Source organism: Podarcis muralis, chromosome 3 (genome assembly GCF_964188315.1).
Source record: "Podarcis muralis chromosome 3, rPodMur119.hap1.1, whole genome shotgun sequence".
NCBI lineage: Eukaryota > Metazoa > Chordata > Lepidosauria > Squamata > Lacertidae > Podarcis > Podarcis muralis.
In genome coordinates, this window is record NC_135657.1 from 53,593,657 (window position 1) to 53,606,419 (window position 12,763).

Consider the following 12,763-nt stretch of genomic DNA (forward strand, 5'->3'; position numbering starts at 1 on the left):
CGCCTAGGATAGCCATAACTATCATGCTGAGTTTGTGAACATCCAGAAAATGTATATTTAGAAGAGGCAGAATGCTGTACTAGGTGGACCTTCGCTTGTTCCATCACGATTTTTAGTACACAGATAGCTTTTAATCCCTACATTTTTGCACGTAGAAGCCTAAACAAACATTCCTTATGTAGTTCAGAAGAGCCTAGGCTCACATGACACAACTGCACACACAAAAATTAGGACATAGTGAGAACAGAAGGCATCAGGAAATCGCAAAATTTTGCCCAAGGCCTTGCTATGAGTTACTGGCAGTTTCAGAAATTCAACAAGAATTCTAGCCTCAGAGTCATTACCACACACCACCATTTCCACTCCTGCTTGAAGGGGCATCATCAAACACACTGTATTCGTGGGATTTTTCCTACTAGATGCTTTCCTGATTTCCCCCCCAACTGCCCAACCCTTAAATGCAAATTATGAATAAATAGCTAATTGTTGTGGCTGAATAGTCCACAAATGTGGAATCAACTACCTTTTGATTTTAAAATAACTGAAAGACTCTTTCATTTTTAGAGAACTGAAAAGCCTAAAACATTCTTAGAAGCTATTGTAATTCTTTTAACTGGAGGCTATTGTTGTGTTATTTATGAACATTGTGTTCAAACCTAAGCTCTTCCAACACAGAGGTACTTGTGCATTAGCATTTCTACCCAATGAATATACAAGTAAGTGAACATAGTAGAAGTTATACCTGAAGATTTTTTTTATTTTTAAAGTACCTGGGCTGCTATCTTCACTGCTGTTTGTGCATAACTTCCACCAAGTTAGTGACACTTAGATGTTCACAACTTTGTGCAGGACTGAAGTCATGGTATTTCCAAATGCACTCTGTTTTGTATGCTAGTGAGTTAAGTTAGTGCTTTTTAGCTTGACTGTGCTCTTGCAATTCTCTTCCACTTCTTGCTGCTGGAAAGAGCATTTGCCTCAATCTAGTTATGCTGTGATAAAGCAAAGTTGTGTTTGAAGGCCTATGTTTGTCTTCTCCTTGAACTGACACAACACACCCATTACTAAAAAACAGCATTCTATGTGTCAACAGAATGCTGCTTGTTGGCTTCTTCCTGCACTCCCAGGTCTTCAAAATGGTATGATGGGAATTTATAATCCACGTACAATTTCTTTGTTGATCTCTGCTAGGATCAGCACTGTAGGTATAGGTTTGGGAAGTGGGGAGCAAGTGTCAGGTAAAACATGCAACAGTAGTTCCAAATATTTGAAAGAGAGGCACAACTTGTTGTTATGTTCCTTCCTATTTTGTTTCTGGATTTGCTGCTACTTCTGCTGCTAATGCTGGAAGTTCTCTTGAAGTAAACTGGGTAAATTATCACCCAATGCAAAATCATTCTGTCAGGAAGTTTAATTCTAAAAACATACATTCTCTTTTTATTACTTCTGATAAAATCACTTGTTTGCTCAAACTGTGTAACTGCTTTGATAAAAAATGAAAACCATTTTCATATTCTAGTAATGAATGTTTAAAACTATACACACTATTTTACAGTATAAAATAGGGGCTATCCAAATTGCTGTGTGTAAATCCAGAGAGAGGGATTACTTGAAGTATGTCTGAAATTCATATAACTGCATAACCCAAATGTTTGTCAAAGAGTAAACAACTCCAAATAAATCTAGATAGCAATGCTTTTAAAATTTATACAATATTAACTAAGAGCATGCAAATGCACTCCAGTTGAAAGGATATCTTGCAGGACTGTCCTTGAGTGCATTTAAGAACCCTGTTTGTTGAGATCCTGTAGAAAGAATAAATGTAAATATTAAACGATAATATATACTGTCCACATAAAAACAAATCTCAAAATCCAATATACAGTTAGAGTTTCAAAGAACTACAACACAAATTTTGCTAAATTTAGCCTTGAAATTTTACTGAAACTATTCAGCAAAAATGGAAGTTTTAAAACCAGAATTAACATATGCTGGATGTTTTCTCAATAGTAACACGTTAATGTCTGCAGACACCAGTTCCCCATAAATAAGTTTTCTGTTATCAATCTGTTCATTCTATCCTATTATGGTGGAAAAAACACTGCAAGATTATTATTCAACATGAAAGGTATCCATAAATATATTTTCTCTCACACAAAAATGTTTCTGTTGGATCAGGAAATCCTGTAAATGCATCATAATATGACCCAAATTCCAAGCTGCTTACGGATTTCTCTGGATACAATTAGGAGACATGATGCAAGGAGCCAGCTTTAACTCATTAATTTGTTCAGCAAAGAAGAATGACAAGCAATTGTCAAATTAAGGTCCAGATCTATTTTTAACTGCTGACATTTAGGGACAGAGAAAGCTGGGCACTGTGTTGACTCTGTGCCCTGGCAAGAAGTCCCAGGCACCTAACTGAACAGCACAGGGCTTTCTAAGGCTACTTCCAGGAGGGAATATCTGTTGGACTGTCGGCCTCAAAAACAGCATTACAGTGGTGCCCCGCAAGACGAACGCCTCGCAAGACGGAAAACCCGCTAGACGAAAGGGTTTTCCGTTTTGGAGGCGCTTCGCAAAACGAATTTCCCTATGGGCTTCCTTCGCAAGACGAAAGCCCATAGGGAAATCTCCGGGACAGCGGGGAAGCACAGCGCATCTTCCCCACTGTCCTCGGACCTCCTCCGAAGGCTGGCGGCGGGGCGGAGAGACCTCCTCCCGCCGCCAGCCTTCGGATGGCTGCTCCGAAGGCTGGCGGCGGGGCGGAGAGACCTCCTCCCACCGCCAGCCTTCGGAAGGCTGCTCCGAAGGCTGGCGGCGGGGCGGAGAGACCTCCTCCCACCGCCAGCCTTCGGATGGCTCCTCCGAAGGCTGGCGGCGGGGCGGAGAGACCTTCTCCCCGCGCCAGCCTTCGGATGGCTGTCCTGAAGACTTGCGATGGGAGGAGGGTTTTCCTTCCCACCGCCAACATTCAGAATGCTGTTCTGAATGTTGGCGGTGGGGAGGAAAAACCCTCCTCCCACCGCAAACCCCAGGAACAGAGGAGAAGCGCTGCGCGCCTTCCCCTCTGTTCCCGTACCTGTCCTGAAGGCTTGCGGTGGGGAGAAAAGCCCTTCTCCGCACCGCCAGCCTGGCAAGCGGTCTCCATAGGAACGCATTAATTGATTTTCAATGCATTCCTATGGGAAACCGTGCTTCGCAAGACGAAAAACTCGCAAAAAGAAAAAACTTGCGGAACGAATTAATTTCGTCTTGCGAGGCACCACTGTAGTTCATGTCAAAGGAGCTGGTGAAATGGACCTATCTGCTATCCAATTCTTGCATTTCAAGTGCGATTGAAATTGGGATTTTTAAACATATGTTTATGACAATCTCTTGTATACGCTCCCTTAAAAATATTTTATCTGCTTTATTAGTTTTGTGTTATGTCTCTGCGTTAAATGGGGGAGGGGGAAAGACAAGAGTCTGTAAACATAAGCTAGTGGTTACAGGCAGAGGGAGGTATGGTAGAAGTGGGGTAAGTAAGTGCTGGCTGGTTGAGAAGGAGAAGCCAGCATATAAGGTCTGTTCCACTCTAGTGCCATCCTCATCCACAATAACATAACCTCAGAATTCCTTAACGTGTTGCTATTTAATGCAAGATCAGTTTACAGTAAGACATCATTATCTGGTCATGGAGACTCATCAAATCTATCTCATCATCACTTGACAGGGCACAAAAAGCCAGTCTCTCCTGGCTTTACACTTTACACTATCTACCATGTTGCAGAAGAAACATTGCTATGGTTTATAAAAACGATTGGCAAAAAAAATATAGTTATGGTCAGCAGGGATTCCATCTCCCTCCCAATGCTTACTACAGTGGTGCCTCGCAAGACGAAAATAATCCGTTCCGCGAGTCTCTTCGTCTAGCGGTTTTTTCGTCTTGCGAAGCAACCCTATTAGCGGCTTAGCGGATTAGCGCTATTAGTGGTTTAGCGGTTTAGCAACTATTAAAAGCTTAGCGGCTTAGCGGCTAAAAGGCTATTAGCGGCTATTAAAGGCTTAGCGGCTAAAAGGCTATTAGCGGCTTAGAAAAAGGGGGGGGCGAAAAAAATCGCAAGACTCGCAAGACATTTCCGTCTTGCGAAGCAAGCCCATAGGGAAAATCGTCTTGCGAAGCGCACCGAAAAACAGAAAACCCTTTCGTCTAGCGGGTTTTTCGTCTTGCGAGGCATTCGTCTTGCGGGGCACCACTGTATTAGGTTGGGTGCTGATTTGGGGTGTTTGTACTTGGTGTTGTATACTAGGGACACGGCGGGATTGTTGTTTGTGTACCAACCACCCTTCTACCAAGCAGTCTCCACACCTGAGCTGGCTGAGTTGAAACTGATTTTCTTAAGGGACCTCAACATTATTTCAGAATCAGTCTTATCAGAAGATATTCAGGACTTCATGGTTGCCATGATAACCATGGGGCTGTCACAATGTGTCATGGCCCAACCCATGTGGCAGGTCACAATGTAGATCTGGAGCTCTCAACTAGGCAGGAAGATGCTGGACTGGAAATGGAGCACAAAGGATCTTCTGTTGCCACAGATGTACCCATGCCCTGGTAACCCGGAAGCTGGATTACTGCAATGTGCTTTACATGGGGCTGCCTTTGAAGACAGTTGGAAAATTGCAGCTAGTCTATAACACTGTGGTTAGGCTATGAACATGGACCAGGCAAAGAGATTTCATCTTGCCTGTGCTAAAGCAACTCCACTGCCTCCCATAATTTTTTTGAGCTCAATTCAAAGTGCTGGTATTAATTTTAAAACGCTACACGATTTAGGACCCAGATAACTGTTGGAGGCATCTCTCTTTATCAATCCACATAATCTGCAGCCTTTTTCCAGGTTCTCCTGCTATCTGAAGTGTGACAGGTGGAAACTGGAGACACACTTTGCTTCCTTGCTTTTGGAAAGACATTGCCAGGAGGCCTACTCAGAGACCTTCTTGCTATCATTTAGACACCAGGCAAAAACATTTCTGTTTTCACAGACTTAAAAAACAACAACTGCTAATGTAAGCATTTAGGGTGGTTGATTTTATTGAACAGGCTGCTGATACTTCCATTTTAATTTGCTGTATTAGTCTATGCGATTTATTATTAATTAATTTATTAAATTGTAAAACTGTGTTTCTTACTACTTTGTAGGTTGTCATAGGAATATAAATCACCTAGCAATTTCATTACATATCTTTAGGGGGCAGGCAAAAACATTCTTCTCCCAGGCCTTTGGCTAATTAAACAACCTGTGGCCTTCAAAACCTGTGGGTTTTTGTTTGTTTGTTTGTTTGTTATTATGTATCTTTGTGTTTTTATACTGTAGACTGCCCTGTGATCTTCAGATGAATGGTGGTATATAAGTTTAATAATAAAATATGCAAATTAATAAATACAACAGGTTGTGAACGTTGACCAACTTTTGGAAATTATTCTGTTTGCCAATAGAGTTTTCCAATCAGCAAGGCAGGCCACAAATTAAGGAACAGTCACAGACCAATGAAACCAATCTGCAGGAAAACTGAGAGCAGGCCAGAATGTTCCCTTTATATGAACTGTTCAGCAGTACAACAAATGAAGCTGAATAAAATGCATTTGCCTTAAGTTTCTGAATTAAGAAGTAAGCTTAACAGTTGAAAGTCTTGTTAATGATCAAACTAGGTATACTATTTTGGGTATATCCTGAATGTCCAAAAGATTAAAATGAAAAATAGAGTTTCAAGCAAATGGCTATATATGTAATCTGATTGTACTAGCATACTTACGATGGATGATGTGGGTGATAACGAATGCAAATATAAAGACTGTCAGAAAAGACAGAGATAAAATAAACATATAAAAAAATCTGTAGTTTCTTTTCCCCACACAGTTGCCTACCCAGGGACAATGGTGATCAAACCGTTCTGAAAGAAAAGGAAGGGAAAAAATGGAACACAATTACAAAAACAACAACAACAGACCTGCTTGAGAAAATCGTTGCAACCATGTTCAGGTGTCTACCTGAAGATGCAGTCAAGTAAAACTGGTGATGGGGAAGATGTGTGTGCAAGCCCCACCTCCAAGATCCCATGAACTGCTTTTAGATCTTCACATGACAACTACAGTAGGGAATTTAAAGTGTGCTCAACTGAACACACTCAAACTCTCAAGAACAGAAACCCTTATTAGCCTGGGATCAATTGAACATGCTTTAAAACCTTCTAATGCCCTTTGCACTAATCATACAATGATCTTAAGAGCTGCTGGCACACATATATGCCCATCCCCAGTTTTTGCTATCACATGTTCATGTGAATGCTTGAATATAAATGACAAAAACATGACCAAAATTGGATGTTTAAATGCATATTTTTATCATAGTCCTTTGTCTTTAGTCTTACTATTTTTTTATAAATCTCTTTCAAAGTACAGTTAATTTACAAGCCATGAATAGAACAGGGAATTGAGGGAAACGGAACAATTACACTTATCCCTATTCATTTAACACTTTTTTTCCTGCAGGATAGCACAGTTGGTACAGCATGAGACCCTTAATTTCAGGGTTGTGAGTTTGAGTCCTACATTGGGCAAAAAGATCCTGCATTTCAAAGGGTTGGACTAGATTACTTTCATGGTCCCTTCCAATTCTACAATTCTATGATTCTGCCTCAGTCCAGGGAGTGTGTGAAGGTAGTGATTTGGAGGAGAACATATGGACAAGAGAGAATGGAGGTACAGGAAGCTTACTATCAACATTAAATTTGATTATTTAATTTATATACTGCTTAATATATTAAAAATATCTCTAAGCAATGTACCGAAAACTGAACAAAAGACAACTTAAACACAATATAACAAAAATGCACAGTTAAATATAAAATTGTTACATTAATATTCTTCTTCTTCTTTGGTGATCACTCGTGGCCGAGTAAGATTGTCTTCCATAAACACGGTTTTAACAATGAGTCCGTAAGAGACTGTGGAGGCCAATTCTGGATCCACATGTCCTTCCACAGTGGGGACATTGGTTTCCGGGCGGGAGTTGAACACCGTGTGGATTTGCCAAGCATGCCTTCCTCCTAGCATGTCTCTCCCTTGCGTCCTGAGTTTGAGTGTCTTCAAAGACTATGACACCTTTGGTAAAGGCTGTTCTCCAACTGGAGCGCTCGCAGGCCAGTGTCCCAGTTGTAAGTGTTTATACTACATTTTTTTAGATTTGCCTTGAGACAGTCTTTAAACTTCTTTTGTTGACCACCAGCATTACACTTTCCGTTTTTAAGTTCACAGTAGAGTAATTGCTTTGGAAGATGATCATCAGGCATCCACACAACATGACCAGTCCAACGAAGGTGATGTTGAAGAATCATTGCTTCGACACTAATACAAGGTTACTAACATACATAAATCTATATCAATTCATGTTTCTTCTGACACACCCTCCTTCTCAGCCTCCAGGTTCTCGCCCAGGGTTCAGCAAAGTCTCAGCTCACCCACAAAAAGTCTCAGATGACAGTATGGATGAGCTCAGAATCAGAGATGTTAAGATAAGTTCTCATGACTGGTTGGGAGGATGGGTAGTCAGCTTTTGTACACAAAAGACCCAATCAGTATTGTCAAAAACCACTGCTGAGAAACTAATGGGATAGAAGATACAGGGGCCTTTGTATAACATACCAGCAGCCTGGCTAATTCAATTGATATCATTCACATCTGTGCTTGTTTGGCAATATGTAATGTTGTGGTTTCCTTTGTAGCCCCTATGATTTCATAATTTATGTGCATCCATTTTGGGACTGTTCTTCATTTATCTGTTGTTGTTGTTGTTTTTAAAAAAACAAAAACCAGGGTGGATGCTTGCAGTACATACTGTCTTTTCCTGCATTTGAAACATTTGTAAATGCAGCAACATACGAATCCTGCAATTTCAATGCTAGTAATCATTTCCTGCAGATATGGGAAAAGATACATAGCACCTTCAAAGAACTTGAGTTTAAGACTAAGAGACTAATTTTTAGCAAGTCAACTGCTCCTGCAAATTTTTTACTTGCTTTACTAGAATTGGAACAGAATAGTGCCCCTGGGGTATACACAGACTTCCAAGGCTGTTTCCATAGCCTAAACAAATTCATGCAGGCACTGTGTAGCAACTGTCTCATAGGTGGGAGGGGAAGAGGTTCACATGGCTTTGGTAGCAAGCTGGTATTTGCTACTGAACCTAATCTTCCCCATTTCAATCTAAGAAGAAGGGAACATTTTGCAGAGACCTTTGACCTCATGCGGGGCTTTTGGGAGTGCCCCAAATCTCAGGCCACAATTTGAGATTAGCCCCTTGCTCTCTTTTACTTTGTGTGGACTTGATCCGGCTCATGGGCCTTACAATATGTACCTTCAAACTCAGGGACAGAAAACCAAAAAGGAAACTGAAAGGGCTCTATCAAAATTTAATACTGGACTGTTTCCCAGCTGCAGTTCTTCATACAATTTCTCTGTTTCTAAGTAGAATATTAATAGTTTTCAATTAGGATTAGATAGCATTAAAAGAGAACATTTGATGACAGAACTATTCAGAACTATGTGTGTTAATGGCAGGATTTAACACAGTGGGCAGTATCCAACTAAGTTGTTCTGTCAGTGCAAGGATTTTCACTTGTGCAACAAAACTCCCCCCCCCTCTTTCCCCCCCCATATGTCCCCATATCTATTCTGGCATTCCCCACAACCCTCTAGAATAGATTTAGGGAGGGTGCAGGGTGCATTCAAGTCCTCTTGCAGAAGCAGAAACCCTTGTGTTGGTGAAATCAGTTGGTTGAAGACAGCTCAGGAGTTCCCCCTTCCCCAAGGTGGCTATCAATGGCTACTTGCCATGATGGCTATGTTCTGCCTCCACTGTTGGTGGCAATATGCCTCTGAACGTCTGTTGCTGGGAATTGCAAGGGGAGAGAGTGCTGCTGTGCTCAGTTACTCCACAGGCATCTGGTTGGTCACTGCCCTTGGCCTGATCTAGCAGGGCTTTTCTTATGTTCCTATTGGATTTTGCCCTGCTTTTGTATCCTGGAGGGGAAAATCTGTCTGTCTGTTCAAGAGACTGGTCAAGGCCCATTTCAGATAAATTGCTGCAAGATTATCTTAAGTTTTTCTCTGGGTTAAGGACACATAAACCACATCCTATATCTTCTACCTAAGAAACAATGGTTGCTTACCGTGATGCCACATTCAGTACAAATCTGTTTCATGAATAGTTCAAGCTCCTTGAATACCTCTTGAATGGTCAGTAAACCATGAAATACAAAAGGATCACCTGTTGTAATCACCCTCACATCTTTAATTATAAAGGCATTAAAGGATTACTCTTCAAGGATTACTTTGAACAGTAGAAATTACCTTGGAATTAGACCTAGCTTTGTTCAACAAGAACAGTTATCAAAAAACAAGGATAAGGATATAGAAATAGTAGGGTCCAAAAAATCCCACCCTTATGGTGGGTGGGTGTGGGTGGGTGTGTCCGTATCCCAAATGATGTAAAACAAATCAATTCACATTTATTCCAGAAAGCAAGTACAAAAAAACCTTAAAATTCATATTTGTGCATTTAATTATTTTTACCTTTAAAAAAATTAAAATTAAAAACTTTTAAAAAATCAAAATACAGTCATACCTCGAGTTGAATGTGCTTCGGGTTGAGTGCATTCGAGTTGCGCTCCACGGCAACCCGGAAGTAATGGAGCGCGTTACTTCCGGGTTTCACTGCTCGCACATGCGCAGACGCTCAAAATGACGCCACGTGCATGCGCGGAAGTGGCAAAATGCGACCTGCGCATGCGCAGACGCGTCGTTGCATCTTGCGTTCCGTTCGGGATGCGAACGGGGCTCCGGAACAGATCCCATTTGCATCCCGAGGTACCACTCTATGGGGAAATGGGAGACCCTTAAAATACTAAGCTGCAAGACTAGATATTTTAAAAGAATGGTATAGAGAAGGCTTAGTAACTCAAGCAGAAAGCTTTGTTTTGAAGAGACTACTGAAATCAATGCTGTGGTATCATGAAGAAAACCAAGAGGAAATTACTTCTAAAATTCCATTTTTTCATACACACTATACTATACTATAACAGTACAGTATAAAATATAAAGGTAACAAGAAATCTAGACTCCGCAAGCAGAATGTGTGTGTGTGTGTGTGTGTGTGTGTGTACACAAGACTACTTTTAAGCACAGATTTCAAAGTGGCCTTTGGGGGGGTGGAACTATGGATGAAATATGTTTCCACAGGCACCACACAGATTCAGTCTATAATACAGAAGAGATATTGCTTCACAAACTATATTTTGAAGTACGTAACTTTAAACATTATCTCCTCTTATTTAGCCTTCAACACCAAAGTTAGGGCAGTGTATTCAACACCAAAGTTAAGCCATTATATTCCACAGCAAACGAGTAAGAAAGCTAGGACAGTGCATTATCTTTTATTTTTACTGCAAAAATGTATGCCCTGTTAAAATAGATGTTACATTTAAGCTTTCTTTGTTTTGCCCCAGGTTTCCAGGTGTTCTGACTCACAAAAGATTCCTACTATAAATGTGACAGGTGTAGCCTGTGGCTCTGAATCAACCCAAAGCTCCATGGTTTTATTTCAAATTGAACAAAGAATTGAGAGATGAATCACTGTGACTCTTAACAAGAGGGAATGCTCAAACAGGAAAACTGAATTGAAAAGGAATCTATATAGTGCACAAACAGAAAAGTTTAGCAGGTTGAAAACTTTATTTTTGGCTCTATCAAGCCCGAAAATACACAAAAAAGTTATACTTTCATAGAACTGGAAGGAATCCTGAGGGTCATCTAGTCCAACCCAACCTCGGCTTAAAAACCTCCAGTGAAGGAGAGTCAGCAATCTCCCAAGGGATTCTGTCCCACTGTTGAACAGCTTTTACTGTCAGAAAGTTCTTCCTGCTGTTTAGTCGGAATCTCCTTTTCATCATGAGAAACACCAAAATATACTGACCAGTATATATTAATCTTTCATTATAGCTAGCAAGATCTGTATATTATTTGTGTGTGTGTTTTTACTCACCTACACAGTTATCACAAAGGCTGCAATGTGAGGCACGAGGTGGGCGAAAAATCTTGCAGGTAAAACAGTATTTTAACTTCACTGTCTGCCCATTGATGAGTACTTCTTTTGTTCTGGGAGGTGGACGATACCCTCCTGAACTGGAGCCATTTGCAATTTCTAAATATGGAAATAAAAACAAGAAGTCAAAAGATTGAGTTTTCATCCAGTATATTTGGAAGAAGTACATTATTGTAATTTTTAATATAATCTATATGAATTGGAAATAGCTAACTAAAATTGTCCTTTAAATCCTTTTTATAAATAAGGAGGGTAATATACAACAAACTGAACCATATTAAGTCTTCTTTTGATTGAAAACATGATGTTATATGAGAAGGTTTTATTGGCCCAAATGCAGTGTCAACAACCAAGATGACATGCAGAAAAATCTGTTAATTCCTACATTTCCTTGGGAGGGAAATTAGTCCTGAAGGTGTTTAGCCCAAACATCTTAAGCATTATGATCATTCCTGCATCCATACAGTACTGTGTGATTCTTTTCAGGAGGCTATAGTCCTATGCTAACTTACTGGGGGGGTGACCGCACTGAACTCAATGGGCCCTACTTCCAAGTTAACCTGCATAGGTATTATTTTCCGATTGTAGATTTCATTCTCTAAGGACAAACACGGTAAGAGACCTCTGTGCCAACCATAAGCAGTGCTGTAGCGGGGGGGGGGGGGGGGCGCTAGCCGGGTTTCTCGCCCCGTGTAAAGCCTCCAGAGGGCACCACTGAGACTCCCAGCCTGTGTGTGTGTGTGTGTGTGTGTGTGTGTGTGTGTGTACACAAATGTATGTGGGGAGTGTGTATGCCAAACTGGGTCTTTGACCTGGGTGAAATAAAGCCTAGTTTCACCCTTGCATAAAGTGCTAAACTACATGCATATTGTTATATGCATATATTTGTCTTACCCATAATATTTATTTATTTGCAATATCTGTATCTTAAAAGTGTATTGAAAAAGTTTTAACCTGAAGAATACTTTTAACAATGTTTTAAATCACATATTAATTGTGTTTTTATTTTAATTAATAGTTTTAATTGTTTTGTTTTACTTTGGGAGACACTCAGACAGGTGCTATAGATGGAGTTAATTACCTGGAAGTAAGCTCCATTGTGTGGGACGCGGGTGGCGCTGTGGGTTAAAGCCTCAACGCCTAGGACTTGCCGATCGAAAGGTCGGCGGTTCGAATCCCCGTGGCGGGGTGCGTTCCCGTCGCTCGGTCCCAGCGCCTGCCAACCTAGCAGTTCGAAAGCACCCTCGGGTGCAAGTAGATAAATAGGGACCGCTTACTAGCGGGAAGGTAAACGGCGTTTCCGTGTGCTGCGCTGGCTCGCCAGATGCAGCTTCGTCACGCTGGCCACGTGACCCGGAAGTGTCTGCGGACAGCGCTGGCTCCCGGCCTATAGAGTGAGATGAGCGCACAACCCTAGAGTCTGTCAAGACTGGCCCGTACGGGCAGGGGTACCTTTACCTTTACCTTAAGCTCCATTGAATTCAGTAATACTTATTTCAGAGTAGAAAGGTAGCAACCAAACCCAAAAGAATTTGCTTATTCATGTTGCTACCTTCACACGGCCAGTTTTTGTGTGTTGACTTAAAACAAGTGAGTCCGATCGTCATTCACATAAAGATCTG

General features: G+C 41.0%; 1 protein-coding gene across 10 annotated transcripts in view; it reads right to left on the bottom strand.

Annotated features, from left to right (window-relative positions):
- Positions 1 to 12,763, bottom strand: part of ZDHHC14 (zDHHC palmitoyltransferase 14) — a 61,516-nt gene that overhangs the window by 19,858 nt on the left and 28,895 nt on the right. For all 10 annotated transcript variants that reach the window (XR_013392213.1, XM_028723760.2, XM_028723758.2 and 7 more), the window contains exons 3-5: positions 11,082 to 11,240; positions 5,797 to 5,934; positions 1,754 to 1,802 (exon numbers count right to left, since the gene is read on the bottom strand). Coding sequence is in view for 9 of the 10 variants with exons in the window: in XM_028723760.2 (XP_028579593.2) it covers positions 1,754 to 1,802; positions 5,797 to 5,934; positions 11,082 to 11,240 (346 nt within the window). In the remaining variant the exon portion in view is untranslated. The remainder of the gene's footprint in view (positions 1 to 1,753; positions 1,803 to 5,796; positions 5,935 to 11,081; positions 11,241 to 12,763) is intronic.